Source organism: Aptenodytes patagonicus, chromosome 7 (assembly GCF_965638725.1).
Source record: "Aptenodytes patagonicus chromosome 7, bAptPat1.pri.cur, whole genome shotgun sequence".
Lineage (NCBI taxonomy): Eukaryota > Metazoa > Chordata > Aves > Sphenisciformes > Spheniscidae > Aptenodytes > Aptenodytes patagonicus.
In genome coordinates this window covers 57,289,606-57,309,057 of record NC_134955.1, presented here as the reverse complement: position 1 = coordinate 57,309,057, position 19,452 = coordinate 57,289,606, and the positions used below count along the sequence as shown (strand labels likewise).

At 34.6% G+C, this 19,452-nt stretch overlaps 1 protein-coding gene across 3 annotated transcripts in view; it reads left to right on the top strand.

Moving 5' to 3' along the window:
- Positions 1 to 19,452, top strand: part of ATG2B (autophagy related 2B) — a 47,151-nt gene that overhangs the window by 12,154 nt on the left and 15,545 nt on the right. For 2 of the 3 annotated variants that reach the window (XM_076345392.1, XM_076345391.1), the window contains exons 7-29: positions 326 to 422; positions 1,494 to 1,676; positions 2,348 to 2,502; positions 3,220 to 3,331; positions 3,489 to 3,750; positions 4,646 to 4,796; positions 5,338 to 5,430; positions 5,607 to 5,795; positions 7,093 to 7,366; positions 8,204 to 8,309; positions 9,383 to 9,575; positions 9,712 to 9,854; positions 10,999 to 11,156; positions 11,413 to 11,585; positions 11,891 to 12,041; positions 12,923 to 13,122; positions 14,023 to 14,103; positions 15,794 to 15,900; positions 16,171 to 16,263; positions 17,126 to 17,196; positions 18,210 to 18,286; positions 18,526 to 18,696; positions 19,184 to 19,325. In XM_076345392.1, coding sequence (XP_076201507.1) covers positions 326 to 422; positions 1,494 to 1,676; positions 2,348 to 2,502; positions 3,220 to 3,331; positions 3,489 to 3,750; positions 4,646 to 4,796; positions 5,338 to 5,430; positions 5,607 to 5,795; positions 7,093 to 7,366; positions 8,204 to 8,309; positions 9,383 to 9,575; positions 9,712 to 9,854; positions 10,999 to 11,156; positions 11,413 to 11,585; positions 11,891 to 12,041; positions 12,923 to 13,122; positions 14,023 to 14,103; positions 15,794 to 15,900; positions 16,171 to 16,263; positions 17,126 to 17,196; positions 18,210 to 18,286; positions 18,526 to 18,696; positions 19,184 to 19,325 — 3,382 coding nt within the window. The remainder of the gene's footprint in view (positions 1 to 325; positions 423 to 1,493; positions 1,677 to 2,347; positions 2,503 to 3,219; positions 3,332 to 3,488; positions 3,751 to 4,645; positions 4,797 to 5,337; positions 5,431 to 5,606; positions 5,796 to 7,092; positions 7,367 to 8,203; positions 8,310 to 9,382; positions 9,576 to 9,711; positions 9,855 to 10,998; positions 11,157 to 11,412; positions 11,586 to 11,890; positions 12,042 to 12,922; positions 13,123 to 14,022; positions 14,104 to 15,793; positions 15,901 to 16,170; positions 16,264 to 17,125; positions 17,197 to 18,209; positions 18,287 to 18,525; positions 18,697 to 19,183; positions 19,326 to 19,452) is intronic. The other variant, XM_076345393.1, reaches the window with a different exon arrangement.

Sequence of the window (19,452 nt, the reverse complement as noted above, 5' to 3'; positions counted from 1 at the left end):
TATTGTTGATTACTTCTGGAATTATTAAAGAAGCAAAACAACTAGCAGGTTAATGGTATTCTTGACTTTTCCTATTAGGCGATTGTGTATTTATTTTAAGCTAATAAATTGTCAGTGACACACCTGCATTTATCCTGCCAAGCTACAGATTGGAAGCACAACACAGTTAAATTTCTGGCTGTTGTTGTGTAGAAGATGAAGATACTGCTGGAGTGGCTGTATCCTTTATAGCATCAAAATCTATTATCAAAATAGTTGATTCAAGACTTTTAAAGGAAAATTCCTTAAGTGTTCTTGAAATTTTTTTCTTTCTTTCTTTTTTTAGTTGGATGTAGATGGACAAATAGACTCTGTACATCTATTTCTGTCACCAAGGCAGGTGCATCTTCTGTTGGACATGGTAGCAGCTATTGCTGGACCAGGCAAGTGAACATTCTGTAAATGTTAAATATGTATTGTGGTGGACGAAAAATAAACTTTGCAAGATAAACAAGTTTCCTCAGTGAAAAAAATATTTGTGGTGGTAGATTATTATTAATTTCTATCTGATCTCAGCAAAATGTTTTGTAGCTGCTCTGAGTACGACTATGATCAATTTATTGACTTCAGTTGCAAATTGTACATGCTGGTAATGAAAATCTAGGTAACAAATAAGGCTTGACAAGTGACTGTATAATAGGACAAGAGATGGAGAAATGGTAGGTGGAGAAAATCAGGAAGCTAGAACAATTTTGGTTCTTGTAGCTTCTGTTTCACGAGAGGGGCTTAACAGTCTGGTTCCTTCTCTGTCCTGTGTTTTAGTGACAGGCACAGAAAACAGAACAGACAGTATTTGAGTGCGTTTGTCCATATTTGCTATGTAATAACAGCAGTGTTTAGACTACTGCACTAGCAGGATGGGCGTGTTTTTGGTTTGTTCCCCCTGCCACCCCCTACCTAATGTAACAACACTTAGGATAGATAGTTAATCTTCTTTTTGAAAAGATTTGTCATGTCCTGGGTAGATGCTTAATATTCTTCTAATGATACTGATATATTTGTTGTACTGGACTTTGTTCATTGTTTTTGGATAACTGGAAAAGCATTACATATAGTTTCCCATGTGTGTCATCTTCAAACCTGAAACTTTAATAATTCCTTAATAGTAAAATCTTTAAGAGATTGTGTCCTTAGTTCCTAAAGCTAACTGAGAAGAGAAATATATGCTGATGCTATATGTGAACACATTTGCATAAATGACCTTAAAATATTTTCTTCGGACTTGGAAGTTAATGAATGCTAGGGAGAGAGTAATCTGTTTTGGACAAGTAAAATGTCCAAACCAACAAAATGCATGTATATACACATCTGATATACAACAGATATGTATATATATACAGATGCATACATATACAACAACAACAACTGGTTAATTTTCAGATCCACTTTTGAATTTTCTTTGGGATACTGGTAAGGAAATTACAGTGGGCTTTCTGTCCTTTTTTTGAATTCAGAGAGCCTAAGCAGGATAGAATTGTCAAATAAAGATAGGAAGAACCGGCCAATGCAACAGGAAGATGAGTATCGGATTCAGATGGAGTTGAAACGTTATTTAAGAAAAGAGTCTTTATCTGCAGGAGCATCATCTGAACAAAGCTTCTATGAGACAGAGAGTGCCAGAACGCCTTCTAGTCGTGGCAAGTATAAAAGATGATGCAGCATAGCAAATAACCTATTGTTAAGATTATATAAATTGACTGTTCATCTTTTAACCTTACTAACTTAAGTATCAAAAGAACTTTGACAAAGAATAATTGTATGCTATTAATTGTACTGTTGAATAAAAAATTAACACCTAATTTAGGTATCAGGCTGGACTTGATTCAGTATTTCATTCAAACTGTTCGGTAATCTGTATGTTACTGTGCAACACGGTAAATACACATGCAAGGTAACATCTCTTCAAATGCATGGTTGAGGAAATTAGAATAATAGTTGCATTGCCCTGATATTTATATTTTTATTTGAATAATTTTTTTCTCATTATTTTTAATGTGAAAATATGAGCTTTGATTTGTCAAAAGGAGAGTATGAATTTGTAGGAATTATGCCAACTTGAATATGAAAATGGAACATTTAACTGTTTTAGTATTTATTAGGTTTTTTGCCCTTTTTTAAGGGCATAATCTCTGTCCATAGATACTACTAGTCTCAGTGTCAAGAGAACTTGGAACTTCTATAAGCAATATATTTAGCTGGTTATTCTGTCTAGCAGTTAGATTTCTGCACTTACGAATACATTTCTGTTAAAAGTAAAGTTATTTTTTTCATTAGAAAATAACGCTTTACTATCTATGGTTGTCATTAGAAGAAGAAGTTTTCTTCTCAATGGCTGAAATGGACATGTCTCACAGCCTTTCCTCCCTTCCACCTCTTGGAGACCCTCCAACTATGGATCTAGACTTGTCTTTAACCAGTACATATACAACTACACCAGCAGGATCTCCACTGAGCACTACAGTGGTATAGTATTAACTGCATTTAAAATCTTTTTGAAATTAACACTTTTGTCTGAAACTGTTGCATAAATATTCTTTACAATATCAAGAACTATTGCAAAATTCTAGGACAATTGAAAATGTTTAGAGCTGATAGTATTCCTTTTCTGCTATGGAAATTGTATTGGAAAGTTTCTCATCTGTTTGGCTACCAAGACAGGAAAAGGAATGTATTTGCTTTCAAATGCCTTGAAGCTTATATAGGACACTTTATGATTTATTTTCTTTTTAATAACTGTATGTTTGCCATCTGGGTTTTCTTTTAGTATGGACTATACAGGCAATGACAATAAAAAGTACAAAATTGTTGTATTACATTATTCCTCAAACAACGTAAAAATTATGCTGTTGATATTGCCAAATCAGTTATGTGCCTAATGCTTTGCTTAATGAAAGCCATGGAGAAGAGTTGTGCTTTTTACAGAGAAACAGGAGAATATAAGCTCATGGAGAGAGCAACTTTAGCTTTAAAAATATGTGTGTGTAGACGATCATAGAATTAGAAAGCGTAGCCCAAAGTAAAACATATCTACATTGTTTAGTTGAGCACTAATATGCCATGAAGTGGCATGGTGTTGATTGTTTATGCATGTATTTTATTTTTGTTCCTTTATTATTTATGTTTGATCTAATGTCTAACATCTATTTGTCAAATTTAAGATCATATGTATTTTTGTTTTAGCTTCAACCAACTTGGGGTGATTTTCTTGATCGTAACAAACAGGAACTACAACCTCCAAGAGGTTCTTTGCTTACAGCCAACGTGGTTCACCAGACTTCCTTAAGACGGACATGTAAGTAAAAATGTTGTTTTGCATTCTGCTCCCTAGATAATTCTGGAAATGAATTGTTACGCAGCAACTTGGTTAAAAGAAATGAAAATCAAAAGTAAGATGATTTTATAAATGTGTTATTGCTGAAAAATTACGTGAACTTAATTTTGTATTTCAGCTATTCCATCCAGATCTGTTTCTGTGGATGAATCCAGACCTGAGCTTCTTTTTAGACTGGCAGTTGGAACTTTCTCAGTGTCTGTACTTCATATTGACCCTTTACCCCCACCTGAAAGTTCACTGAACCTTAACCCATTGACACCAATGGCTCGGGATTTCTTTACCCGAATAGAAAAGATTGAGCCAGTTAAGTTTTCAACAGAAGATTTTCTGTCCTTCCGAGAAGTATTTGCAGAAGCTTGTTCTCATGATCACCTTAGGTATAACTTTGCTTATTAATAAATATAATTAACAAAAGTATCTTTTAAGTAAATTTGAATAAAGTAAGTTTATTTCCATAGGACTTGTGTCACTTAATATTTGAATTGCATTAGACTTCTTTGTTAATTTCAAAATAGCCTTGAATTTTGACATCTGTTGTCCAAGACCGTTTATTTTTTTTAATAAAAAAAGAAGAAAAATGCATAAATATTAAAATCAACCTAGCTTTTTTCAACATTAGATGAATTAAACTAGGTACAGTTTCTACCACAGAAATCTAGAGAGTCAAGAATCATTAGGTAAATTATTTCTTTACAAATAACTGTATTTTACAGGTCCATCTTTATTCCAATATAGGGATTTCTGCTCAAAGAAGCTTAGGGTTTTACTTAGTGCAAAATTGTATATCAGTAGGGATAAAAAGTAAGTGTGAGCAAGATCGTAGAGTTAGTCAACAGTCTTTTTTTCCAGAAGTTTTTACTGTTCCAGTACAGTGTATGAAGTAAAATATTTAAGGATGTATATATCTTTGCTTACCTTATGCATATGATTTAGACTTCCTGGGGCATTTGACTTTTTCATTGTCTATATAAGGATGTTAGATTCCCAGCTTTATGTGAATTGCACCTTAGGTTAGATGTCTAAAGCGTTCTCTACAAATTTCTCTACATGGACCATTGTTGAACATGTAACATAAGTGAGCTCCATTGTCTTTGTGGCTAAAGCTATAATCTGTTATAATTAGAATTTTTTCTTATTTTTGAAGAAATTATGGCGGTTTTAATGATCTTTAAAAGGATTGTAGTGATCCTTTTTTACGTATTTAAATCTTGACTTTTCATAATTTTTATTGGTTTATGCTACTTTTCATAATTTATAATTTTCATAATTCAGATTTATAGGTACTGGCATCAAAGTGTCTTATGAACAAAGACAAAAGACTGCCTCTCGACGTTTTAGTACTGATTTATCCATTGGGGATATGGAGTTCCTGGAATGCCTTTTTTCTACTGACTCTCATTCCATTCAGCCTCACTATACAGAGGTATGTAAAAAATAGAGGGAGTTCCATAGAAAAGAAATGTTAATTGTATAACTGAGAATGCTAGATTTTAAAATGGTTGTAATTTTAAAATTTTTCATTTTTTAATTTTTTTTTTAATATGTTATGATTTTAAGATGCAACTTATATTTTAATTGCAAGCTCAAACAGCAAACCAGACTGCTGTCACACCTGACAGGAATAGTGTTAAGTAGCCAAACTTTGCTAGTTACTTCTCTTTTAAATATGCTTAGCACAGTTTGGGAATTAGAGTAAATGTTTTCTGAAAACTAGCTGATGGAGTTGAGCAATGCGAAGGTTTCTTTGGGTGATGATTATTCTTCCAGCTCTTTTAATGGTCAGAGACATCCGATAAAGTGGCTGGACAAGTGGATTGAGTAGGCGGTTGGGCTGGGGCTCTTAGCTGACTTGGATGTAGGGTTACCTACTGTCTGTTCTAGCTAAAATGTCATAAATATCTTTTCCTGTGGCAACTCTTTCCTCCTTATCTATTAAGTATTTTTAACTCTATTTTATTCTAAAGCTGCTGACATTTCATTGTGAAGAAGGAAATGATTCTCATGCTATGCCATGCCTTCAGCTTCATTATAAGCATTCAGATAATAGAGGACCTCAGGTAAGGTGGGAGATTAAAAACACCAAGTTTCTGTATAATAGCCTTTGTCTAATTTTGTTCATTTTAACAGAAAGGTATCTTTCTTGTAAAACAGAGAGTCCTTGACTCTCAGTTATTATAATTTGTTTCATTATATTGTTTTTAAGGATTTTAGTTCTTTTTCTCTTTCTTTTCAGGGTAGTCAAGGGAGACTCAGTTCTGTTCCACAGAAAGCAGAGTTACAAATAAAGTTAAGTCCAGTGTTTTGTGAGCTTGATATTAGTATTGTAGACAGATTAAATTCCTTACTTCAGCCACAGAAACTAACTACAGTGGAGATGATGGCATCTCACATGTATGCTTCTTACAACAAGCATATAAGTCTGGTAAGTTAAAAGTGAAATTGATTAATAAACTTGCTGATTTTTTGCAGGAGGAAGGCAGGATGGCACTAAGCCTGAGATTGCTAATTCTGATTGATTTGTGGTGGTTGGTTTTTGTGTTTGTTTTGGGTGGTTGTGGGCTTTTTTTTTTTGGTGTGTGTTGTGGTGGTGGTTTGCCTTTTTTTTTTTTCCTTCCGATACAGAACAGTAGCCATCTGACATAGATACTCATTTTAGATTCAGTGATTGCATGCTTGATAACAGACCTAAAGATGATGGTAGCTGCTTCACAAACTGCATAAGTTCTCAGCTTCTTGAAGAAAGCAGAACTGGGCAAAAAAGAGGAATCTTGACTGACTTCTAATCCCTAATCTGTCCCATCATGTTCTCCAGCAGCTGATATAAACTGTTGCTGACAATTCCACTTCTATATTGAAATCTTCAGGTGTCACAGCCAGCCCAGTTGCCTCTGCTGTGCTTTCCCCGCTTTTGGGGTAGGTAATAGAAAGGATGGGAAAGATATGCGGTGTGATCTAGTGATCGAGGACCAACGGAAGAAGTTGGAGCTTGTATGTCTTGGTTCAGGTTGTCAGTAGGATTTAAGTGTTAGTATATTTGGCACAATAACATTAAACTTGATGGCTTTTCTTGAAATGCATGAGGAAGCATTAATGTAATTAACTGATTTTCTACACAGCAACAAGTACCTTCATGTAATTTTATTGCTGTGTTGATTTGATTACAGAAAAATTAGTCTTCAAAACTCTTATTTAAGAGGATTCTCATTTAAAAAATTCGTAAGACATCAATAATTTCTATCAATAAGGTTGTGTTCTGAAAGTTTGATTCTTTTCAATGATGGTCAGCTATAAGCTACACTCAGGGAGGTTTTGAATGACATGTCAGTGACAGGAGCTGGAAGCCACGACTTACTGCAAGGGGCAAATGTGCATGATAGTAGTTTCTGGCTTCTCAACAATAGCATTTAAAAAAAATAATCTGTGAGACATGGTATTTCCTAACTGCAGCTGAGTATTGTTTGGTACAAAGATAGCCATTTTTGAAAGATTGCTAACCTCTGCAAATACTTGACTTCTAACTAAGTAGAATCTTAACAGCACCAATAATAGAATATCCTAAGAGTAATAATAATTGGTCCTAATATGTGTTTTGTGTGATACATAAAAAATTAATCTTTTTCATTTTTGGATATTACGTCATCAAAAGCTTTCCCCATAGTAATTTTTAGTGCTATTTTCTCTAATTTAGTTTTTTTTTTTTCCTTTACTTTGTTTTTTAGCATAAAGCATTTACTGAAGTTTTTCTGGATGATTCACATACTCCTGCAAACTGTAGAGTTTCAGTTCAAGTCATTGCCCCAGCATTAAATCTCTCTGTTCGCTTCCCAATACCCGACCTACGGTCAGATCAGGAAAGAGGACCATGGTTTAAGAAATCACTTCAGAAGGAGATTCTTCATCTTGAATTTACAGATATGGAATTTAAAACTGAGTTTATAGGAGGGTCAACTCCAGAACAAGTTAAATTAGAACTTACCTTTAAAGACCTAACTGGTAAGAATGTTAACATTATATCAAATATTGTTCTTTATTTTCCCAGATATTACATAGTTGAGACAAAGGTCCTCAATATAGATTAATATGGATTAACACAGGGAGTGTCATTCCACCTGAATTTTGGAGCAGATATCTCTGCTGCAGTTTAGTGTTCTGTATTAAATATCAGCATAAGTCAAGATAATACTACTAGGAGGAGAGGCTAATGTATGTAGGTGTAGTGCTTGCATTCTTGTTTTTGAGATCTGAGCTAGTATTTCTGTTACTTTCTGTTACATTGTTATACCCTAAATTGAAACAAAGTGGTACCTCTGGCATCTCTATCATTGCTGTTAGGGTAAGTTTTGTAGATCTGTAGGGGGATACTACAACTATGCAAATTAGGAATCTCAAGTCTAGTCTAGAAAAGAAGTGAATGATGTCCTAATTAACTGTCATTGAAAAAACTTTAATACTTTTGTGCCTCTAATATCTTTCAAAGTAATAAATCTACGAGACTGGTTTATGTTTGCAACCTTCTCTGCTGATTTGTCATTCCGTGTACTTTTCATGGCTGTGACATAATGTAGTGATGCTATAAATGTAAATGCAGGTATCTATGCATCAGAAGCATCTGGTTTTCTAACTGCTGCTAGCTAGAAGATAGTGTGAAATAATTTTTGTTTATAAAAATTGATATTTAATTTTTAGAGGAAAAGATGACAAAATTTGCATAAGTACTTTAGTAATAGCATTGACAAGTTAGCCTGTTGGACTCCAACCTGAGGAGTGGGCAACCTGAAGTTAACAGTTACCATTCCTGTGTTAATTTTTTAAAAATCTTTTCCTATTCAGGTTCATTTGAAGAAGATAATGCAGAAGCACCAATAAAATTTTTTCAAGTGTCTGGTGGCATAGATGGAGATATAACATCATCATCAGACAATTTTGACTGGCCTCGGTAAAATAATGTTTTATTTTTTTAATGCCGGTTGTTTGGATTTTTATGAAGCACTCTTATTTTTCTAACTTTAATGCAGACTGCTGGTGTGGTAAATGCTTCAAAATAATTTGCAAAGAAAGAACATGTAGCTATTGAAAAGAATCTGAGAATTTATAAAAAACCCCTACAAAACTTCTCCATTTGTAATAATGCAAGATGGTTTTAATGTATAATGGCTTCTGCGTAGACTTGAGTGAATTTCAGTGAAAGTAAGGTGAATGATTAGAGATTTGAAACTTTCTCCCTTTTTTTTTTTTTGTCACTTTATCTTTTCTCCTACTTTTACATTCAAGACTGAATACCAAACAAAAAAAGGATCTCAGTCAAATTTTGCCCCAAAATATTAATATAAGCTGGTATAAAGCCATAACACTAATAAGGATAATTATATTGTGACTGAATTATTGCAGCTTATATCACATGTAAGGCAATACAGTACTTCAGAGTTACTGAACAGAAGGACCTAACAGCTGTAGCATGTAATAAGATGTTTGAAGAGGCAATTTTAGATTTGCCACAGAATTTGCCACATATGTGTTTTGCCGCAAGATTTAGTGGCTTTCTGACAGCATGTTTGTATGGACATTTTTTCAGCGTGGTTTTCTTTTATAACGGTACAAATAAATTTTTCTGTAACAGTGTGTACATGTAATACACTGTGTCATGTAGCAGAGTGTTTTTCTAATAGCTGTTGATGGTCTAATGATATGAGCATTCTTTTGGGAGAGTGCTAGGTTTTTCTTAGGTCACCTAATGGTCACTTGGTGGAGTTGAAAAAAGCAGACAACATTTTCACCTGATGGTTCTATTTCCATGTGCCTTTGTGCCTATAAGTTTGGTGGTTTTTTTAGTGGTATCCCTTTGTCTAACAAAATGCGTTATTGTCTAATAAAAAAATCCCTGGTCTTTGAGCTATGTAGTCTGTGTATTTAATGGCTAGCTAGTAGAGCTAGGGGATATGTGACTGTGCATCAATATAAAAATTCTAAGCATCTCTAATGGCTTATTCTGCATAACTTCTCCAATGTCAGGATTGTATTGAAAATAAACCCTCTGGCTGTGCACTCTATTCTGGAAAGGATAGCAGCTGAGGAGGAAGAAGGTGATAATAACTTTCAAGAGGAAGAAGAAGGAGGGTCTCATTCTTTGAAGGATGTCTGTGATATTAGAAGACCAGAGCCTTCTCCTTTTTCTTCTCGTAGGGTCATGTTTGAAAATGAAGAGGTATTATAAAATTTTGTTACTGTTTTGTGCTTATGGTGAACAAAATTAATGTATTCTCACTACTTTATATGCGTCTTCTGGCTTCCCATTTTGGTTTTTTTTTACTTGAGAGGTTTTTTTTTCTTTTTTCTTTCAGATGGTGATGCCAGGAGATGTAGTTGAAATGACTGAGTTTCAGGATAAAACAATTAGCAATTCTCATTATGTACTGGAACTCATGTTACCAAACATTCACTTAACATTACCAAACAAAAGCTTTTATGAAAAACTTTACAATAGGCAAGTATGATAATTGTTTTGCTTGGTTATCGTGACCTGTACTTTTAGTTCTGTATTCATTGTTGATAAAGGCAATTGAATGAGCAGCTAGAGCAGCAATTCACTTGTATAGTTTTCGAAGAACATAAAGCGCTATATATTCTTCCAAGTTTACATCAGAGACGCCACTATTATATATATCTGATCGGTGCCATAGCAGCCAGCTGCTAAAAGTGTTTAGCAGATTTTGTGAACAAAGGGTAAAGTTAAATAGTCTTTTGCTTCCAGTGAATACTTCGTTCAGATCTCTGTTTGCAATGTTTCATTCTGCTCTAATTTTTCTGAATTCTCCTTTATAAATAGGTCATTGTACTTCAAAAACGGTTGCATTCAATTTTATTCTTTCCTTTTTATTCAGTGATTCTCCATCTAAAAATTAAGAGTCCACAAGGCAGGCAGGGGAAGAAACCCTAACAGCCCAGTTTTGTAAGACTTACGAAGGCTTACAAAAATATAGAGACAGTGAACCCAGCTTACAGATAGTTGTTCAGCATTTATTTCTATTAGTCTTCTGTCTGAAAAACAAAGAAATACAACTAGATTAAATCAACTAAAAAATAGGTATTATGCTACATATTAGCTACATAAAGCGAGATGCTGATCTGTTTTAGCCTCTGATAGGCATTACTTTACTTCCAAAGCGGCAAAGCTGAACCTTTCATTGAATATTCTGTTGGTGTACTTCTGTACTGAATGTCACATACGTGTTTACCCCGAAAGACACAGACTCACTTGAAATCAAAAGAACTAATGTTTCCTGCAACTTTGCTTGAAAATTGATGTGATCAAAATAGGGTTTTTTCATCCCCACCTCCAACCTGCTGAGCTAATATACACCTGTTAATAGAGGCTTTTGCATCACTGTCAAATGTTAGACTTCAATATGTGCATACCATAATTACAGAAAAAAGTTACTTTCATTATTTATTGCTTTTACTTTTGAAACATTATTCTTTCTTGTGCTCTTGAACTTTTTTCTCTTCCTTGTTTATGGAATCTGAAATCTGGTACGTGAAGTCTGCAAAGGAAGTATTGCTTGACTGACCTTATATTAAGTGGGAATATAGTCATATATTTTGTATAATGATAATGTATTTCTTCCTAGGATCAGCAATGATTTATTGTTGTGGGAACCCACAGCTCCATCTCCTGTAGAAACATTTGAAAACCTTTCTTACGGTGTTGGACTATCTGTGGCCAGCCAGCTCATCAACACTTTCAGTAAAGACAGCTTTAGTCAATTTAAATCTGCAGTTCATTATGGTAATACACTTAATAAATCATCTAGAACTATAGTGATTCAAAAGCATGATTGGCTGAAGTGATTAAGCTGATAGTGGAAAAAATTTGCAAACTTTATAAGAAAGAATTTACTTAAACCAAGAAGAAAAAACATAGATTACTGTTTGCTTAAGTAAAATAAGTGTGAAATTGAATTGCATTACTGATGGAAAAACAATGAGTTATTGGCATATGTGTACTAGCTAGAGAGTTAGTTGGTTTTCATTTTATCTATTAGATGATGAGAGTGGATCTGAGGAAGAAACACTACAGTATTATTCCACTGTTGATCCAAACTATCGTTCACGCAGAAGGAAAAAACTTGACTCTCAGAATAAGAACTCACAAAGCTTTCTGTCTGTTCTGCTAAATGTGACACATGGATTAGTGTCAATATTCACAGACGTAAAGGTGAGACATCGGGGCTGGAAAACGTTGTTCTGTTGTTTTCACCATGGGATCCCCTTCATGCTGTATGTGCTGTTTGTGGAAGGAACAAGTGTTTATATCAGTAATTCTGTAATCTTCTTGCTATATTGTACTATAACTAGGCAATAATGCAACACTATTTTAGCAATTCTGTTTACTTTGCTTTACATGAGAATAACTAAATGCAAGCAGGAAAATCATTGTTAGCAAGTGTTATGTTAGTTTAGACTGTCTAACTGCAGCAAACTCAGCAAGCAATCATTTTATCGTTTCTATTCTTCCTTCAGCAGGATGATGGAAATACACTGGAAGGAAAATACGGCGAATTCTGGTTTGAGTTCAACAGTGGTTCACTTTTCAGCGTGACTAAATATGAAGGCTTTGAGGATAGACACTATGTTTGTCTCCATTCTAGCAGCCTCAATTTATATCATCAAGGTAGGGGTGGGATTGAGGTGGCTTTGGGACTAAATTTAAAATGAGATAAGCTTGAAGTTTTTTAGGAGAAATGCTGTCTTTTTTTTTTTTTTCTTTCTCTGCTAGTGTATCATTTGGCACAATAGACTTAGTTCATGGCTAATACTCCTAAATGCTACAGTAATACAACTTCATGGTAACTGTATTTACTTAGTTACAGTTTAGCTCAAACTTACCGTGGCAACTGCTGGTCTTCAAAGATACTGTAGTCCTCTGGCAAATTAGCTGTACATTCTGTTCTTTATTGTGAAAGTACACACTTCCTACGTGTTATTGGTTATTTAATTTAAAAAGATACAGGTTACCAGTGGCTGCTGTGTCTTTCCTGGGTAGCTAATTGTAGTCAGCAGGTGAAGAATTTGAAGTTGACTATGTGGTTTGTATGGCTGGTAACCCCTGTGTAGTTAAACCTTTTAAGGTTTTCCCCTCAAATGTCTCTGAATCAGTGGTAGTCAAGTTAATGGATTTTCAGTGCAAGGCTTAATTGTTGTGTGTTTAGAGGTTAATCTGGCACCATCTCATAAAATGAAAAGGAGAGACCTATTCCTGTCTCTCCATGTAACCCACAGGAGATTTCTGTCCTTTATTTCAACTTTGCCATTTTGTTGGGCAAATAAAAAAACAAACCTTATAGTCGCATTGAAGATTTTAGCTAGAACCGTGGTTTTAAATGTTGGATCACCTGTAACCTCCCCTTCACAATTTTTGGTTGTCAGTGTGCGTGACTAACTTTAGTAATTAAAATAATTTTAAAGGCATTAAACATAAAAAGGATTTTCCTTAAGTCTTCATCAGTAACAGCTTTGAAGCACGAGGTAACTCATTCTAAAATCTCTTTGCAGGTATGGTAGATGGGGTCGTCCCTTCCTCTGAAGTACGACTGCCCAGCACAATACGTCCCCATTGGTTAGAACCTACTATTTGTTTTTCTGAAGAAGATGGTCTTAGTAGGACTACTTCAGATGGTGTAGGAGTGGATTGTCCAAGTATGCTGACCGTTGCAGTCAAAATCCAATCAGATAAAATAGAGAGCAATACAAAGGTTTGTGTTTTCAAATTTGTGCTTTTATAAATTATTTGAGTTATCTCAGTTTATATGGAAGCATCTAGATGTGGGGTTACAAGGGTTATAGATAAAGAAACCATATAATTGAGCCATTCATCCTCAAACTATAATTTTCTGTTAAAATCTTTTGGGTGGATTGTAAAATTTAAGTATCAGCGTAATTTACTAATTCTTCCAATGCTTCACTTTGCTGATCACACTATATTTCTTTACTGAATGCATTTCTTGGCCAGTTGACCTTTTTCTTGTTTTTCTTTGCTTGAGTTTTAATCTGGTGCCAAACCAGGCAAGAGTAAATATAAAGAGTTAAAAGCTTTCTGCTCAGCTTACTAGCAGTGTCATCTAGTAGGCAGCCTTTGCTTACCTATTTGGAATGGCACTGGTAAATGAGTGATATGTTTGGCTTTGACAGTAGCATTCATTCGCATGGCTACAAGATGAACTCTTAGCTTACATAGTGGTGACAAACAGTTTGGTAGAGTTATCTAGAGAAGAAGGAATGTGCAGACCAGCACAAAGTCGTGGGGGCTCAACTGATGCAGATTTGAATAGCGTAAGACAGAACTACATTGGGTTGGTACTCCTGGTAATTCCTGGTGAATCCCAGAATGAATGAACAGGTAGCCTGCCTTCCTACCGCCACTACAAAATTGTCATTTCTAAACTATCCTGTTGCAAAAAGTATGAGACACTATTAGCCAGGGTTTCTGTATTAGGAAGCAAGGTTTTTTGAATGTTTAATCCTGTCCGAGTCCTTTCTTCATTTTCAGACGCTTGGAGATTCTGGGAGCAAAAGGATGACTGTGTTTCATAATCTAGATGTCAGATAGTTACGTGTATTTCATGTAAACTAACTCATGCAACTTTCTTGTGCAGGAATTTCTAGTTGCTGTTGGACTAAGAGGAGCCACCCTTCAGCACAGAGTACTGCCTTCAGGTTTAAGCTGGCATGAACAGGTCAGGTTGCTACAGTTTTCTCAACTACATCCTCAATTTCAGTCTCACTGCTTTAAGTATCAAACTAAACCTCGATGGAAAATCTTTGTGTTAGGCTGTGTCTTACTATCTTACTCTGCTCTTGAAAGTGTAATTCTTTACTTTTTTCCTTGTCTCTCTTTGAGACCATTGACAGACTGTAGTCTTGCTCTTAAATTCTTACTTGTGTATTCATTTGCTACAGTTCCTCCTCATCATCCAAAATCTCTGCCCACAACATGTCGTGGAGTTTCTGGGTTTTTTTGTTTTTGTTTTTTTTTCCCCTTTTTAAAAAGTTCAGATGGAAAATCTCAGTAGTCCAATGCTATCCAAGAACTTAAATAATCCTTGACATAAAAAAACATCCTCAAAACAAACAAACATGCTACTTGCAGCACTGAAAGTGTTTCTGTATTTTCCACTTCTGCTCACTTCATTCCTCAAGTCCCATTTATCCCTTGTCTGTTTCCTGTTCTACATTGTTTGAATAGCAGTAATGGAGAATAAGACTTCGCGGAAGTAGTAAGCAGCAGTTTACATAAACGCTTGTAATGCAAACTTCTGAATTAGAAAGGTTGTACTGATAAGTGTGGATGTAGAGGTATAGCATAGCAGACAGGGCTAGAGACCCTTGATCCAGAAGCTGTGTGTAAACATGCATGAGCTCTAGGACATGCCATTAGCACAGTAGCAGTATAGTTGCATGTATTTACAGCATACTGGATTGCAGATAGTAAACCTTGACATTCAAGCTTATCCTGTTTATCCTCCAGTATGTATGGTATGCTTATTTTTATTGTATAACTGCATGGAGCTGAACTTAGTGCTTTGGACTCTGCTGTGTCATTACTTTCTTCTCAGCATGGTATTCCTGTGTGTTCATGTAGCCTGCTTTACACCATGTTGCTTTTGCTCTGTGAATTTTTGCTCAATTAACATTGCCTGTAATGCACTTGGGAATCTTTTTTGTAGGGGGAGGGGAAAAATAAAAATTGGCCAAAGAGATAGGTAGAGGAAACGATTAAACGGCTAGCAGTGTTGGTATGCCCCAGGCTTGGAATAATTTAAGAAGAACTTCTATAGTGTAATGGATTTGAGAGAGGACTGTGACAGGTCTTAAAGAGGAGGGTAGGAGTTTAGTTTATGCAGTAATACATGAAAAAGCAGTATATACAATGCATATGCACATATTTCTGATTCTGAGCATATTCTACCGCCCCCCCCCCCCCCCAAAGAAAAAGAAAGATAACTTGAAGATAACTTTAACGATGCACAGTATTACAAGAAAAGTTGACTTTTCAGATAAAGAGAACAAAGAAAATACACTATAATAACAACTGCAAAGAAAGATGGATATTTGGGAAATGCTTTAAAAATGGATTGTAAGGCATTGTACAAATAGCCACTTAGGCATCTGTGGGTTGGTCTTTTCCATACCTCTGAGGCTGCAGTTTGGGTGTTGTATTTTTTGCCCTGTTTACATTCTGTGCTTTTCTATATTCAGATACTAGGTAAGCACCTTTAAATATCTGAGATTGTTCACTCCCTTTTCCTTCCACTAATCAAATATTTTATTGTCATACTTGTTACAGATTTTCTCTTTTCTAATGCATAATTGTTTATTAATTTAACAGATAGTGAAGTATTGTAATAATATGTTTGTGATTTTTAGATTTTATATTTTTTGAATATTTCTGATGAGCCTGTTCTGGGATATAATCCTCCAGCTACAATTACAACTTTTCACGTACATCTGTGGAGTTGTGCTCTTGATTACAGGTAAATAAAATGCAAGCGTATGTCACTTGGTGGCATTGCAGCTATATATTTATTCTTTAGGAATGTTCGAGTTTGCATATTGTAAAGAATATTTATTTAGGCTTGTTTGGAAAAAGTACTTAACAGAAATCCCTTAAACTGTAAGCAACTTAAAGTAGGATAAGCACTTGCCTAGGCCAGGGAAAATCTAGTTAGGTAACCTATGAGACTTTGATTGCACTTCTAAATAGGTACAGAGTATTAATTTTTTTTTTTCCTATTTGTTGTTAGGCCCTTGTTTTTGCCAGTCAGATCTCTACTTACTGTTGAAACTTTCAGCATTTCCAGCAGTGTTGCAGTAGATAAATCCTCTTCTACTCTCAGGTATAATTTAAGTGACTGTGAAACATGGAAGCTCCTGCAAAACTTGTAATGCATGTCTGCTTTTTTGACCTAGGAAGCATTCGTGTTGTGTGGTCACATTGGTTTGCATCTTTTGAAATATACATTGTTCATGTGTAATCCTTCTGTTCTATTAGGTTAAATACTGGGGGGGGGGTTGGGGGGAGTTTTTGTTGGTGTTTTTTTTTTTTTTTTTTTTTTTGGTTGGATTACTTTCTTTAACAAATAGCAATTCTGCAATTTTTAATATGGTTGAAAGATGTCCTGAAATGAATTTGTGTCTATTTTGTTAATTAGTAGCACCGTAAGATTTCTTAAAGATTTGTTATTTGGAGATAGTATATCAATTAAGGAAATATTTAGTGATTACTGAACATCTCTGTAACTTTTTAATAATTTTTCGTGCAATTTTAGTTGAATATTCATTCTGTTATGCCTGTTCTGATGTGAAACATCTGCCAAGTTGCTTGTTTCTATTCATAAAACCTTATAAATGACCTTTGAAACAAATGTGTCTGTTGCTTTATTAGAAAGAAAAAAAGGCAAAAAAGGAAATAAGTGTTAATTCTGTATGCCAAAAGCATTACTTTTCATTCTAGGAAGGATCAAATATATAAATTGAAATGCAAACAAAATATAATGAACGGTGGTGAAAATATCTTGTAGTGTTTAATTACCAATGGATGTGGAAATTATGAAAGCGAAGAGTTTAGATTTAAGATATGCTAGATATATTTGTGTTTTTAAATACTTTTTTCTATACTAATTTATTTTGTCTGGTGAATTGCACAGTATTTCCCTAGCATGTTTATGTCATCTTTTTTTTTTTTTTTTTATCTTTTAGGATAATTTTAGATGAAGCTGCTTTGCATCTGTCTGACAAGTGCAACACTGTTACAGTGAACCTCCATAGAGGTAAGCATGTTTTAGATGTGACTAATGAATTGCAGAGCCTAAAGAAACAAAATTACAGGCATATTCAGCATGTATAAAGGTTATTGAAGAAGAGGTCTGAGGAGATAAGGAGCAGCAAGTTGAATATGAATGAATAATGCAGTGTTGATGAAAACCTGAGTGCTCTAGTTTGGATTTGTGGATGCAGAGGTATGTCAGAGAACAGCAACTTGCAAGTCCTTCATTTTCTTGTTACGGTTCCATAATGGGTATTTGAAAAAAGTGTATTTTTAAAAATCTGGAGTTGGCACAGAAAGAAATCTTCATAGAAAAGAGATGTCATTTTATGAGAGATATATTCTAAATAGTTGAACTTGAAAGGTGTTATATGGCACAGAGTTCTACATTCTTAAAAGAATGATACCAACTGGTTTGCTCTCATTCATATAGTAACAACGTTTAAGGATTGAGGAACTTGAATCAATATTTAATAAATTAATTGGAGAAATAATGAAACCCTGTGCCTACAAATGTGTGTATTTAGCTTAGGTAAGAGATCTCTAGTGAAGGGCAGAGTAAAGATATGCCTGTTTTGTTTAAACAAGAAAGAGGGGAAATAAGTTATTCATAGTACTGAAAGATTAGTACAATGTGAAAACGTCCTCTCTCTCACTTCAACTAAAAAACTGCTAGGATGCTTAGTCACCTAACTGCTGTGTGCCTCTACTTCTCTAACTCACACAGATGGGATGAGGATAAATATCCTAAAAGATTACACTGCACACAGATGGTAGCAGTGGGAGTGATATATTGGATTGAAAAGATTTGAGTTCTTGATTTGAGTAGCTGAAACTTGAACTCTGAGAGTAATCCTCATAAAAGAAGGAAATGCAGAGATATAAAAGGTTTTGACAAAAAAGATCCCTTTTTATGCTCATGCTATTTCTACTGGTTTAATAACCAAAAATACATAGTAAGGATGATGTTTGTTATTAAGTCTTAATTTTTTTTTTTAATTACTCATTGTCTTTCAGATTATGTTCGTGTTATGGATATGGGACTGCTGGAACTAACCATTACAGCAGTAAAATCTGATTCTGATGGGGAAAGAGTAAGTATTTAATTACAAATAAAACAAAATGTAAAATCTCTATGACAGATTGTGATTTGAAAATTACTTTATTATACTTAGAATCAAGGGAGGTTTTTCAGTTTACGTGTACTATTTTTTTAAGTCCTTTTTGACTAGTTAAGTAAATTAATTTAAAAACAACTGTCTATAGATGCTATTTTTATGGAACCTTAGGTTGATTTGAAGTGTATTCTTATCTTTATATTGTTGCTATCTAGACTAAACCACGTTTTGAGCTGCACTGTTCCAGTGATGTAATCCATATTCGTACCTGCTCCGATTCATGTGCTGCGCTAATGAATCTTATACAATATATTGCAAGTTACGGTGATTTACATCCACCCACTAAGACAGAGATTAAACGTGGAGTTAGCAAGCCAAAAATGAAGGTATAAAAAGGCAAAATAATATCAACTTAACTTTAAGTTTCCTGATAATATGTTTTAATTTTGATATCCCTACTTTATTTCCAAAGAATATGAGATTTCCTCCAAAGAAATTAACAGATTGCATCTAACTTAAAATATATTTGAGAGTAAAATAGTGCCTTTTTTTTCTGCTTTGGTCACTACTTAATATTTTAAAATATTTGTGCTGTTTACCTATTGTACTTCATTCTTATCTAAAGAAGGAAATTCCAGGACATATATGAGCTGTCCAAGTACTCTGATGATCTAAATACCCTGAACCATAATGTTCTAACTTACTTTATGGATCATCTAGCTTGGAGTTTCAGCTGACTTGATTATTTATAAAGTTAAGGTGTTACTTCTTACAGTTTAAGAGCTGTGTATCAAGCCATTCTAGCAAAATCTTATTCAGCACAATATTGCAGTTGTCTTTAAGATGTAACAATGTATAATTCCTCTCTTGCAGGTAGAGACGTTTAGCCAACCATCTTCCCATGGACCAGTCCTCGCTGAATCAGAGCAACAGATTTTACGGGATTTGATGAGTGATGCAATGGAGGAAATTGAGACTCAACAGACTGCTTCCACCATGAAGCCAGAGTCTAATGGTAAGAATCCTCTGGAGGCATAAGTACACAAAAAGGACAACCTTTCTGAAAGGAAAGTGGGATTGAAAGTTTTGTGTATGTAGAGATGCTGCAACAAGAACGGGAGCATACCTTTAATGTCTGAAGT